Genomic DNA, 14,018 nt, shown 5'->3' on the forward strand with positions numbered 1-14,018 from the left:
GACAGACTCAGATTTCCAAGTGTACATGGCATCGGTGCCCCAGACACGTGTGTCGGTGGCATCGATATGGACACGTATGGAATCGATGGCATGGATCTCCCAGTCGATGAATTCCATCCCGGCATCAACGCCAGTCCTGGAATCGGCATGGGCATCGATGCCAGCCATAAGGCTGGCATTGGCATCAACGCCCATCCACGGAATCGAGCCGGCATGGATACCCACCGATGGGACCCACCTGGGCATTGAATTTCACCGATGGGAGCAGCCTGGCATCGACTGCCCTCGATGGATGCATTCTAACATAGATGCCCATGGATGAAACACCTGGGCATCGGTGTCCATCGATGCAAAAGGACCTGGCACCGATGCCATCGACGGACGGCCATCCGGCACCAATGCCATCGACGGACAAGCCATCTGGCACCGATGTCCACCGATGGGGACCATCCGGCATCGATGCCCACCGACGAATCGATGTGGCACCGATGCCCACCGATGGAAAATGGCTGGACATCGGTGGGGAGGATGGGGCATCGATGGCATCCCCAAAAGGGGGGGTGGCATCGATGAAGTGACCCTGGGATCGTTAAAAAGTGTCTCGGGCAGCGGTGGCGGCGACCCGAGTATGCATGGCAGTGACTAACAGCGTGTGCGTCAATGGCATGCATCCGGGTAGGGACGGCACCGAGGAAGCCCAAGGAAAAAAAACAGTGCGTAGGAGGAAAAAGCCTGGTAGCACTGAAAAGCAAAAAACATGGATAAAGGCATCAGGGCACTGTGGGGGGAGGGGCGCTGATGACATATAAAAGCCCAGGGCGGTTTAGGAGGGTCCCGGTGTAGCGATAGGGTATCGACTGCGTGAGGGTACCAGGGAACGAAGGACTTGAAGCTACAGAGGTCCTAAAGTTAAGGAAAAAATCCCTACCCCACTAGCATAAGCAAGCAGAGTGTCACAGAGATACTTGCAAGCTGTTTAAAGCTAACTGAAAAATGGGGGAAGGGAAGGCTTCAGTCAGTTAACAGCCTTAAGATAGTGACAGGAACCGACCGAAAAATAAGAATTAGTACTCACCGAGCGTCGTAAAAACGTACGCGGAGGGAGACCTGTGCAGGGAAAAGTGTTTTTTTGAAGTGAAAAGTTAAGTGTTTCCATGAGGTAATTAGTTAAAAAATCCTCACAGAGCTCCAACCGCTATGCTGACTGCAGAGCGGAAAAAAGAAGACTGAGGGAGACACCTGTGGCTCACAGGGATAATTGCAGGCTGGGCATGCTCAGTGCACCCAGTGTGCCAGTGTCAGTCAAAGCTTGTTGAAACTTTGACAGAAAAGTTTTCCGTACAGGGCTCCATCCTCGATGTCACCCATTTGTGAGGACTACCATCCTGCTTGTCCTGTGAGAAACTCTGTTAACTTTAAGTGTAACATTTCTGCATGAAAGAAACCTGCCTGGAATAACAGTTACTATCCTTAACAGAATGCATGAGGTAACCGGCACACAATGGTAGTTACTACCCTAAGCAACTTACTGGGCAGACTGGATGGACCATTTGGGTCTTTATCTGCAGTCATTAACTATGTTATTATGTCACTGCAAGACACAGACATAAGCCTTTCCTATATAAACTCATGAAGGCCTGAGGTCCACTGACATAAGTGTCTGTGAGCATCAATAGCCATGGAAGAGGCCATAGATACTGTTTCTAATGTAACATAGGTCATACATTCCAGGTCAGTGTTTTTCAAGCCAGTCCTGGAGTACCACCTATTCAGTCTGGTTTTCAGGATACCTTCAAAGAATATGCATGACACAGATTTTCATGCACTGCCTCCACTAAATACAAATCTATTTTATGCATATTCTACGTGGATATTCTGAAAATCAGATGAGCTAAGGGATATTTCACGAAAGGCTTGAGAAACACTGTTCTAGATGATAGTCACAATCCCTGTTTCCATCAGGTGGCAGGAATACCACCTATTTGTCTTGAGGAAGAAACTGGGTGAATTCTTGGGCCCTTCCAGGATTGTATACAAATATTGTATCATGTAGATTTGGTAGGATGCTATACAAGACTGAAGCATACCATTTTAGTAATGCTTCTTCCCAGTGAGGTCCAAAGTTTGAGGACGTCAAGACCGCAATGGAATTGAGATATGGGTTCTCAAACTTTTGGCCCTTTATAGGACAGATTCAACCACTGCATTTTGGAATGGTAACTGGAACTTGCTGAATCACTCAGCTGCTTGGACAAGAATACTTTGGGGATACTTTTTAAAGGGTTTAAGGCTCCTAATTTTGGAAGTTAGGGCCCTAAATTAACCCTTTAGAAAATTTACTAGGGCTGAATACCTACACTTAGACTCATTGTTTCACAAGACCCTTAAATTTAGGAACCTAAAGGTTGGTGGCCACAGAGACAGAATTAGGGCAGGGAAATAAAGTTAGAGGCTTAGCATTGATTTTCAACACTAGGCACCTAATTAAGGAGACCAAATCTAGGAAAGTATATAGCAGGCTTAAATTTAGGTGCTTTTTCAGCTGAAATTGTGAGTCCTTATGTTTGACTGAAAAAAGGCATTTAATTTGGGCTGCAAACAAATGTAGCTAAATTTAAGCACTCAGAAGTCCACATTCAGTGTATTTGTCCAGACAAGTTTGGCCAGAATTTAAAAATTTGCTGGCCTGACTGCCTCTGACATAGCTGGATAAATCATTATCCTGCTAAAAACATATCCAGCTATGTTAGGTGAAATTTGGGGGCATTCCAAGCAGCTGAATAACTTTAGGTCAGCCAAAGACCAGTCCTAAAGTTAGCTGAATAAACTTATCCGGCTAACTTTAAGATAGATGAATATATTTGGCAGCTTGTCCACACCACTGATTATCCCTGTCAAGTTAGCCAAGTTAACCAAGTTGGCTTACCTTCCAAGCTGGCCAGCAGCTGAATATGGATCTCACAGCTTTTTTGAATATCATCTTCTTTGATGTCAATATTCAAAGGATTGGTTTAGGTAATCTGTGGGGTTATCCAGAAAAACCCCAAGATTTAAATATTTTCCCCCACTCCCCAGCTAAATGTTGACTGGGTAACTCACTACCTGCACAAAATTTACCCAGCTACAAAGAGGTGGCACAAGGGGCATTTCTGGGGCATGGTTTCTCTTTATTCAAGCAATACTGACATTCATTGCTTCCCAGATAAAGTTAACAGCTAAGTCCTGTCAGAAAAATGCCTGTGCTAAAGTTACCCAGATAATTTTATCTGAGTATATTCAGCAGAACATTCGTCTGGATATGTTCCACTGAATATCTAGATAAAAATATCAAAAGTAACTTTTCCATTCCCTAGTTTACACAGTATGGACCTCCAAGTATTCACTTTCATACCAACAGGAAGTATGGTATATAAGGTCTCCCACAAAGAAACACAGAATTTGATGGCAGATACGGAACGTATGATCCATTTATTCTGCCCAATTATATCCCTGATGTAATGCAACAGACCCTACTTGATTTTTGGTCTCCAGCCTATCTGCTGCCATTCTAATATGTTGGGAGAATTTCTTATTCAAAAAGAAATCCAAATAATAAATAAATAAATAAATAAATAAAATATATCATTTTGGAGATAAAGCCTCCAGAGCTAGACACAATATTCTAGGTGAGGGTTCACCAACCACCCGTACAGATACATTATAATTTCCATTTTTCTGATGGCTATGCCTCTCCCAATGGATCTCTGGTTTTGGCCACTGCCTTATCACACTATTTTTCTATGTTGAGATGAAAAGAAATAACCAATCCAAAGTCTCCCTTTTGGTTGGTACACATCAGTATCTCAGCCCCATCGAACACAGCTCCATTGGATTCCTGAACCCTCAATTGCATGTTTCTTCATTCTTTGCACTTAATTTTAACTGGCAGTCAGTCCTGAACTTTCTTGAATTACTTCTCATTTTGTCTGCTACCTTAGAGATGACCACTCTGTGGCAGATCTTAATATCATCTGCAAAAAATACAAACTTTTCTTTCCCACACCTTCTCATTATCACTCACAACATATTGAACAAAATCAGTCCAAGACAGATTCCTGCACACTTGATTAATCATACATCTTTCATAAGAGTGAAATCCTTTTACTATTATCCACTGTTTCTAATCCAGGCAGCCACCTTGTGCTCTGCCCCAGACTGCTCAGTTTATTTGTGAGTCTCTTATGTGCGAAAGTATCAAAAGCTTTGCAAAATACAAGGAAACCACATTCAGCTCAACCTTGATCTAATTCCTAGTCATCCAATTAAAGTAATTGATCAGATTTGTTTAATATGATCTCCCTCTGGCAAAATTCTAGATGCTCAAATAATACTAATACCAGAAAAATCCCACACCACTAAAGGGGACCTCAACTAACTACTAAAATAGGAAAAGTATCAGATTTAATAGTGCTCACAAACCCTAATCCACAGGCTCTTGCCTGCAATGGGACTCAACCAGCATCATTCGTTTGAGTACAGTTTACCACAAGCACTTTTCTGATTTATTAAAACCTCTCATGACTTTATTACAAAAAAATTGTTTATGCTTTATACTAATAATTTTACTTAAAATATCTTCCTATGGCTCAGAAACACTATATACTATTATTTCCCTTCTTTATATTTTAGAAAACATATACTTCAACTTATTTCTTAAATGCCACTCTTTTTATGCTCCGAACACCTTCTGACAACTGAAGTGCCCAAATCAATCCCAAACTTCCTGACATTGACAATATTTTGGCACTTGTCATGCCTGCTTCAGGGGAACTGAAATAATCTGAAAAAGAGAACAAAACAAAACATCAGCAAACAAACTAAATCCACAAAATCATACTCTGAAACATAAATTAAAAGGCCAACCAGTGGTTATACTAAGCCTCACTCGGCTAATCAAACTGCTATGAAAATGGCAGACATGAACTAACAGCATCTCAGAATGCGCTAGTATTTTAGTCAACTCAAAGCTTAACTAGTAGCCAATAGCACGGTATCACATATAAACTGACCAATTAATCTCTTTGTTTAGTTCTGAAGGTTGAACCGTTTTTAAAAGGAAAATCCAATGTTGCTCTACTTGCAATAACCGTATGTTATGGTCTCCCCCTTGGGCATCTACCTTAATCTGCTCAAGAACAGTAAACTGCAAATCCTCAAAAACATCAAAAACATGCTTAAAAGCCATACAATATTCTACTAGCGGAGCTTCTAACTTTTCACAATGAATCGCACTATGATTTTCAACTAAACGGGTTTTGAGTGCCCTCATGGTTTTTCCTATGTACATCACTAGACATGGATACCATATCATATAGACAACCCTTTAGAAAGACATGTGGTTTTCACCTTTGGTTTAAAGTCTTGCAATTTTTTAAAAGGTAAAGCCTTATTTGAATGTGATTGGGAGCACACGGAACAAGACCCGTATGGAAAATGCCCCTTTTCTTCGATCAAGGTTTCCCTCTTATCTATAAAGTATGATCGCACAAGTTGATCTCTCAAATTACGTCCCCTCTTGTATGCTATTAATGGTTTCTCTTGGAAATTTGGATGTAACTGTAGAACATACCAATGCTTAATAATACTCTTCGCTACATGATATATAAATGGAGAGTAAGGGAGCATGCAAGTCAACCTTCATGGAGAATTTTGTTGCTGAACAGTCAATAGTTTCCCTATCATTCCATCGAGCCCATTTCATGGCTCTAATAACAACATACACAGGATACCCTCGCTCAATGAACCTCCATAGCTCTCCTCTTATATTCTTGCACATCTGAACATAACCGTCTTAAATGCTAAAACTGACCAAACAGAATGCTGGCTTTTAAACGCTGTGGATGGCAGCTTCCATAACTCAACAAGGAGTTACGGTCTGTAGGTATTTGAAATATTGAAAAATAAAGAGTCACACCTGATGGAAATGATAATGTCCAAAAAGGATACACTGGCATCTCCATACATGAAGGTGAATTTTAAATTTGAATCACAAACATTTAACCACACCATAAATTGTTCACACACAATCTGGCCTCCTGACCACAAAATAAGGATATCATCTATAAATCTCCTCCAACAGTAGATAAAACATCGAAAAGGACACTGGGGAGCCATTTATTTTTGAAAGATCCAACATATAAACTGACAATACTCGGGGCAATCATGGCTCCCATTGCTGTGCCTTCTATCTGCTGATAGAAAATATCATTAAACAAAAAATAATTTTCCTTCAAAGCTAGAGAGGATAATGCAACAATGAACAGGAGTATGTCAGGTAGATTTATCCGCTTACAACTGAACTTTAATCACATCTAAGGCCGAATCTTGTGGAATGTTAGTATATAGTGCTACAATATCAACTGTAACCAAAGATATATTTTGAAGAGAGCCATCATAATCCTGCAAAGTTTTTATAATGTAACCAAAGATATATTTTGAAGAGAGCCATCATAATCCTGCAAAGTTTTTATAATATCACCCGAATCTCGAATATAGGAATCAAGTAAAGGTACTAATGGCCTTAAAAAGATGTCAACAAAAATAGATAGAGGTTCTAACAGCAAACCTTGGCTGAAATAATTGGTTGGCTAGGAGGACGGCTTAAAGACTTATGCATTTTAGGAAGGTGATAAAAAACCAATATGGAGGGAAAATCAACTATCGGAAAATGAAATCCCTTCTGAGTGAGCCATTCCTGCTGTAGATCCAAGTTTAACAAATTATCGTGATTTCAAAGCTGGTGTTGGGGTCTTCTGGGAGAACTTTGTAAAATCTCTGATCAGCTAATTGATGCAAAGCTTCTTCTTGATATATTTCTTTAGTTAGTATCACTATTGCCCCTCCCTTATCTGCTACTTTTATAACTATTTCTGAATCATTTTGTAAGTCTATTAAAGTCATCCTCTCTTTTCGTGTTAAGTTGTTTAAAATAAAAGTCGGTTGTTGGTTAATGGTATGCAAATTTTTATACACCAGCTTAGAAAATGTTTGAATCAAAGGATTAACTGCCCCCGGAGGATACCAGCGCGAACGCGGAATTACCATAGACTCATCGTAAACATTACGATCCTCATCGTAATGTTTACGATGCCCCCAGAGGACACCAGCGCGAATGCGGAATTATCATAGACTCATTGCAAACATTACGATCCTTATTAATTTATACTACCCGCTGTTCCATGTAACTTTTTTCTGTTCTTCTGTTCCATGTTAACTGATACGATGTGCAAACGATTATCGGTATAAAAAAAGCCTTAAATAAATAAATAAATAGATTTCTAGCTTCCTTAGAGTCAAAAACCATGCGTAATTGCAAAGTCCGAATAAACCTTTCGAAATGTTTAAATACTTCAAAGAGATAAAACCGGACTGTAGAAACAAAAGACAGTCTTTTATTAAGCACAATAATATGATGTGGGGACAATACCTTGTGAGACAAATTAAGTACTACAGTTCCTTCCGTAATTGATCGGGAGTATTTGATTGAGTCCAATGCCTCTGAGGTCGAGGCCCACCTTGGCTCTCCAGGTCTGAAGTATGCAATATGATCTTCTGATTGTTGTAGGCATTTAAAAACATGCCCAGGATGCCTTCCATGTGCACCCAATCACATTCAAATAAGGCTTTACCTTTTGAAAAATTGCAAGACTTTAAACTGAAGGTGAAAACCACTTGTCTTTCTAAATGACTTGTCTGTATAATATGGTGTCCATGTCAATTGTTGCATATAGAAAAAATCATGAGGGCACTCAAAACCCATTGAGTTGAACATCGTAGTGCAATTCATTGTGAAAAGTTAGAAGCGCTACTAGTGGAGCACTGTATGGCTTTTAAACATGTTTTTGAGGATTTGTGGTTTACTGTTCTCGAGCAGATTAAGGTAGATGCCCAAGGGGGGGACCATAACTTACAGTTATTGCAAGTAGAGTAACGTTGGATTTTACTTTTAAAAGCGGTTCATTCTTCAGGACTAAACAAAGAGATTGACTGGTCAGTTTATATGTGATACCATCCTATTGGTACAAGCTAAGTTTTGAGTTGACTAAAATACTAGCGCATTCTGGGACGCTGTTAGCTTATGTCCACCATTTTCATAGCAGTTTGATTAGCCAAGTGAGGCTTAGTATAACCACTGGTTAGCCTTTTAGTTTATGTTTCAGAGCAGTTGTCCCCAAACCTGTCCTGGAGGGCTACCAGCCATTCGGGTTTTTGGGATATCCACAATGAATATGCATGAGAGAAAATTTGCATGTTATGGAGGCAGTGCATGCACATTTTCTCTCATGCATATTCATTGAGGATATCCCAAAAACCCGACTGGCTGGTGGCCCTCCAGGACAGGTTTGGGGACCACTGTTTCAGAGTATGATTTGTGGATTTAATTTATTTGCTGATGTTTTGTTTTGTGCTCCTTTTCAGATTATTTCAGCTCCCCTGAAGCAGCCATGACAAGTACCGAAACATTGCCAATGTTGGGAAATTTGGGATTGATTTGGGCACTTCAGTTGTCAGAAGGTGTTCGGAAGGATAAAAAGAGCAGTATTTAAGAGGAAAGTTGAAGTATATGTTTCATAAAATATAAAGAAGGTATAGTTAGGAAACAATAGTATATAGTGTTTCTGAATCATAGGAAGATATTTTAAGTAAAATTATCAGTATAAAGCATAATAAAAAATTCTGTAATAAAGTCATAAGAGGTTTTAATAAATTAGAAAAGTGCATGAGGTAAACTATGTGCTGAAATGAATGATGCTGGTTGAATCCCATTGCGGGCAAGAGCCTGTGGGTTACGGTTTGTGAGCACTATCAAATCTGATACTTTGCCTATTTTAGTAGTTAGTTGAGGTCCACTTTGGAGGAGTGGGATTTTTCTAAAATTCTAGATACTTCATTATTCTAGGGAGTGAACAAGCATGGAATGGATCTGCTCTTCGGATGACTCAGATTGACCATTGTCAGAGACAAGATGTTGGGTTCAGTGGACTATGGTTTGACCTAGCATGGTAAATATTATGGTCTTATGTTCTATGGACTTCTAACTGCCTATAGTTTCCAATCTTCTCTCTATTAGCACTTTTGTGAAGAGGGACATCCTCTTCCATTCATCTTTAAGGAGAAGGTGGATGGGCACTGCCACTAACATCTCAGAAAAAGAAAAGTACTTGAAAACATTGAGAATAAGTGCTCTGGGATCACATTCAACCTGAACCTCAGAAGGGAATGCCTTAGTCATGCTTTGTACAAAGTATGGAAAGGAAAGGTTTTCAGGTGGAAACTTATTTCTGGCCTGTGGAGGAGAGGGCCCTAATGGGAGGTCAGTTGACTATTTCTCTTTGGAACAGTACTCCTCAGAAAGATATCCAAGTCCTAGATTACTCAGACTGACTGGCTAAATGTAAACCTGGAACTGCACCAGGCCTGGTTGCCTAAAATTCAACTCCTTCCACGTCTGGGCTGAAAGTGAAGGGCAGGAGAGGCTTCTTGCTCCAAACTCAGCCTCAGAACAGAAAACATCAAGGCAGGTTCAGGGAAATAGATTTGTGTCAGTACCAACATGCTCAGTGAAAAGGCAAGTCATCAAGAGAAGTATTGCTTGACACTAAGGGGCATAACGGTGCTCAATGCTGGGTCTTCAATGTGCTTGAAGTGTCAAATGAATGCCTCAGTGTCCTCCTAGCTAATTTTGCCTTGAAGAATGCCAATGAAGGCACTGGAGTTGACCTAGGACAAGAGTGTATGTCCTCATGGATGTCTACAAGTCACTGTTGAAGGCTTCAGACTACAATTTGAAGATGAGTGCAGCAGCTTCTATATCTGGGAGGCAGAATTCACCTCTAGATGCAAATGCTTTGGACAGTGCAGAAACTCCTGCACCTTCTTGCTTTCAGAGTCATGTCAAAGAAATGTATCAATCCTTCAATGCCTTTGATCAAGGTATGGTGTCATCTTCTTTTTTGTTCCTTGCTCAAGCACTTAGTGTTCTGATCTCAGCTCAATCAGGAGGAGTGAGATTTCTCTCAACTCATGAGTCTTTCCTTTGGTCTGAGGAGCTGAAGAGGTTGAGGGCCTCTATGAAAGACCTGGCCACAAATGACTGGTGCAGTTCCAAGATTTTCAGGTCAAGATTTCAACATCAGTTTTGAGGATCTGAATTTGACTTTATCAGCAGAAAAGGATAAGAATCTATTTTCCCAGGTCTGAACTACTCTGGGTGATATTTTTGTGCAGATGTAACAGCCAGAGTTGTCATAGCTTTGTTCCAGACATTTATAGATAATCTTGTTATAGATATCTTCTGTTTGCACTTAGGACAGAACTTAGTTGCTGGCTGCTTCTTGGACACTGTGAGGAAAGTTGACAAGGTGAAGTAAAAAAAAAGATATTTTCTCCTTAAAAAAAAAAAAAAAGCTGGACTGAGAGGCCTGCTAATGCAGCCATACTGAAGAAAAACCACAGGCCAGTTTAGTAAGATCAACAAAGAAAATTAAACTTCCAAATTGCCAAAAAGTCTCAAACTAGGACAATTTAGGGATAATTCAGCAAACCACCTGATCAAAATAAAAATACATATTTTGTAAACACTAGGGGATCCATATTCAGCTGCTCTGCAGCTCTGCAAGTTAACCAGATAAATGTATTTGGTTAACTTAACGGGAATATCCAGCAGCACTGCAGCGCCGCTGAATATAACCTGGATATTAAAGTTAGTTGGATAAGTTTATCCTGCTAACTTTAGGACAGCCCTGTGGCATGACCAGAGTGACCGGATAAGTTATCCCGCTGAGTCTGAATATTGGAGTTAACTGGATAACTTATCTGGCTACCTCAACTCCTCCCCGATCCACCCATTCCCCGCCCTTGAGTTATCTGGCTTATTCGGCTAAGCTGCATCCACTGATCATAGCCGGATATTCAGCGGAACCATTGAGTTAAATAAATCTGACCTATCCGGCTAAATGTTTTTTAAATATCGGGCTCTGTAGTGCTGCAGAAGAGGAAAAACAACATTTCAAATGGCTTATGCAATCTTGTCAGACAAAAATTAAAAAACAAAGCAGGAATTGCTGCACAAGAGTAGTGAAAGATTTTTGTCTTTTCCAAAATGTTCTGGAAGAATTTGTCTGTTCAGCATCAAGCTTAGTAATATGACCAATATGTATAAGTTGTGAACTGTTTGTTTTCAGAAAAGGTTATCTTACACATTTATTTTGTGGGTTAGTCTGAAATAAGTACATATTTCTTTAATAACATAAACAAAAACGTTAAATGAATGGGACCATTTGAAACCTCAACTGTTCACTAGAAAAAATGCTCAGGTTCACAAGGTATTCAAAATGAGAATATTTTCCATTACTAATAGAAGACATAAAATATAATATTCAGTGTACTTACCCCTGTTGTATAAGGTATATTGATACCTCCCAGATTAATGCTTTCACATCCAACAATGAAAAGTGTTGAAAAGCACAACAAAGAAACACCACTGCAAATCATGGCTAGTTTGGCAGACTCTCTTGCACCAAGTTTCAGCTTTTTAATAATGTAACCTCCTAGGACAATACCAATTCCAGCACTTGGGACAATAATTACACCTAAAAACAACAGAATGTAAAATTGAAAATATGTCAAGCATATTATCAAGTTAATATAGCTATATGGTTATATGGTTTAAGACTAGCTGAAACCTATTGAAATTTCTTGGAGTCCTCAATTTACTGTCCTCTTCCCATCCTCTTCAGCCCTACATCAGCATTTCCTTCCCTTCTCCTCAGCTTGTCCTCAGCCTGTTCCTAGCATACTAATCCCCTCCCCAGCTCTACCTCAGCACTCTCTTTCCTCCTTACCTCATTAGACCCAGCACACTCTGACCCCCCTCTTTCCAGTTTAACCCCCAGAACACTCTGCTCCCCTCCCTAAGCTCACCCCAGCACATTCCAGACCACAGCATATTCTTACCCCCTTCCTAGCTCTACCCCAGCATACTGTGAATTACTCTCCTCAGCTGAACCCCAACACTCCTTTCCCCCCTCACCGGCCCAGCTCTAGAACCCTCTGCCACACACCCCAGGTTGACTCTAGCACACTCTGGCCCATCTCCCCAGGATAATTCTAACACATTATGGTCCCCTCTCTAGATTGATTCCATCACACCCTGACTCTTTGCCCCAGCCCATTCTAACCCCCTCCCCAGCCTGACCCCAGCACACCATAACCCCCTGCCCCTTCACTCTCTTCTATCCTGCCCAGTCTGGCCCCAGCACACTCTCAACTACCCTCCCTAACCTAACTCTAGCACCCCTGCTGCCTAGCCTAGCTTAGCACACTCTGTATCCTCTCTCCCACTACCCAAAAAATAAGAAACAGCAAACAACAAAAAATCTGCTGAAAAATGCAAGGAAATGACTCCCTCCCTTCCATTTCCAAACTCTTTTCAGCCAAGGCTCTCCTCCAGACCCCCTCACCCACCTCTTTCCACCCTTAGCTCTTACCCAATCTTGGGTTCATGGATCTCTCTGGGGCAGGAGCCATCTCCCGTCATTCCTGCCTCGCTCCTATGGCTTTGCATAATGAATGCTGGTCAAACCGAGGGCTGGTACCATTATTTTTATAGCAGAATCTGCTGTTGCTGGACTTGGGTTGATCGGTAACCATTTTGCAAAGTTGAAGGAGGGGCAGGAGCGAAGGGGATGGTTCCTGTCCCCAGAATCCCTGCGGAACCACAATCAGGTAAGACCTGGGGGATGCAGGAAGGTTGGTGGGTGGTGGTTCTTGGGGGCCTGAGGAGCCCTCACTGAAGCAGGTTTGGTGGGCTGGACAAAGGCCTGGACCTCAGACCTAGTGTTTTGGTTTTCATTTTCTAATTTGGTAGTTAGTGGTTGGTAGAAACATATGCTAGCAGACACCAGAGTTGCCAACAGTCACCAGCAAACAAATTATATATAGAAAATTACACTTAAAAGCATATTCAATATTTCACAGTAGACAAAATAGTAAGGGGCAAAGTTCAATGTTTTAGAATACAGACATCCAATACTCAAGCAAATTAACTTTTATACATAATTGTCATTATTTGTTTATACATAATATATTACAATTAATTTGATTCTTCAAAAGTCTATCAAAGATAGCGATGGGGATTGTAATTTTCAAAGTCATTTTTGCACATAGAACAGTGTGCATAAAAAGCTGAGTGGCATTCCTAGAGGTGGGGCAAGGTAGGAGTAAGTACTTATATGTGTACTTTTGGAGTTTTAAAAGCAGGCATATATATATTTTCCTTGGAAAAGTATCTGCAAAAATAGAAGATGTACATGTACTTTTTCCAAAACAATTTTCAAAGGGGACTTTTTTCCTTTGAAAACTGGTGTAAACTCTGTGGATACTTGCAGACTTTTTAGTCCTGTGCACAGTTTGAAATTTTGCCCCCTAAGAGGTAGATTTTAAAAGCCTGCTATGCCCATCTATGAGGATATGCGCACAAATAAGGCTTGCAAGTGCCAACTGAATTTTAAAAGCCGCCCACATGCATATCTACCACAGTGCACACATCTCACTCAATTTCAAAAAGGGGCATGGTCTAGGCAAAGCATAAGTGTTCTGGGATGTGGCCAAGAGATGTGCATGTATATACTTATGTGAGCTGGCACACACCCAGGTCCACTGCTGCATAAGTATACTTCTGCTATGGAGAAGGTGTAAGTTAAAAAAAACCCCAGCCATTTCAGAAGAGTTTAAAGGGTCTAGAGCAGGGGTGGGCAATTCCAGTCCTCAATCTTGGGCAAGGGGTGGGCAGGGGTGGGCAATTCCAGTCCTCAATCTTGGGCAAGATTCAATAAAGTCCATTTTATACCGATTCCACCTTTTGTGTTTGTTGCTATCAGCTATCTTGGATCAGTTACTGGTTTGTTTTCTTGGACCACATTAGAAAATAGTCAGGGCATACACCCAGCCGCAGAAACTGTGTTTGCACACATATGTGC

General features: G+C 40.8%; 1 protein-coding gene across 1 annotated transcript in view; it reads right to left on the reverse strand.

The window, feature by feature from the left end:
* SLCO5A1 (solute carrier organic anion transporter family member 5A1) overlaps nucleotides 1-14,018 on the reverse strand; it is a 261,323-nt gene that overhangs the window by 55,627 nt on the left and 191,678 nt on the right. The window contains exon 6 of the mRNA XM_029591445.1: nucleotides 11,432-11,630. Within this exon, the coding sequence (XP_029447305.1) occupies nucleotides 11,432-11,630 (199 nt within the window). The remainder of the gene's footprint in view (nucleotides 1-11,431; nucleotides 11,631-14,018) is intronic.

The sequence above is a fragment of the Rhinatrema bivittatum genome, chromosome 2, assembly GCF_901001135.1.
Source record: "Rhinatrema bivittatum chromosome 2, aRhiBiv1.1, whole genome shotgun sequence".
In the NCBI taxonomy this organism is placed as follows: domain Eukaryota; kingdom Metazoa; phylum Chordata; class Amphibia; order Gymnophiona; family Rhinatrematidae; genus Rhinatrema; species Rhinatrema bivittatum.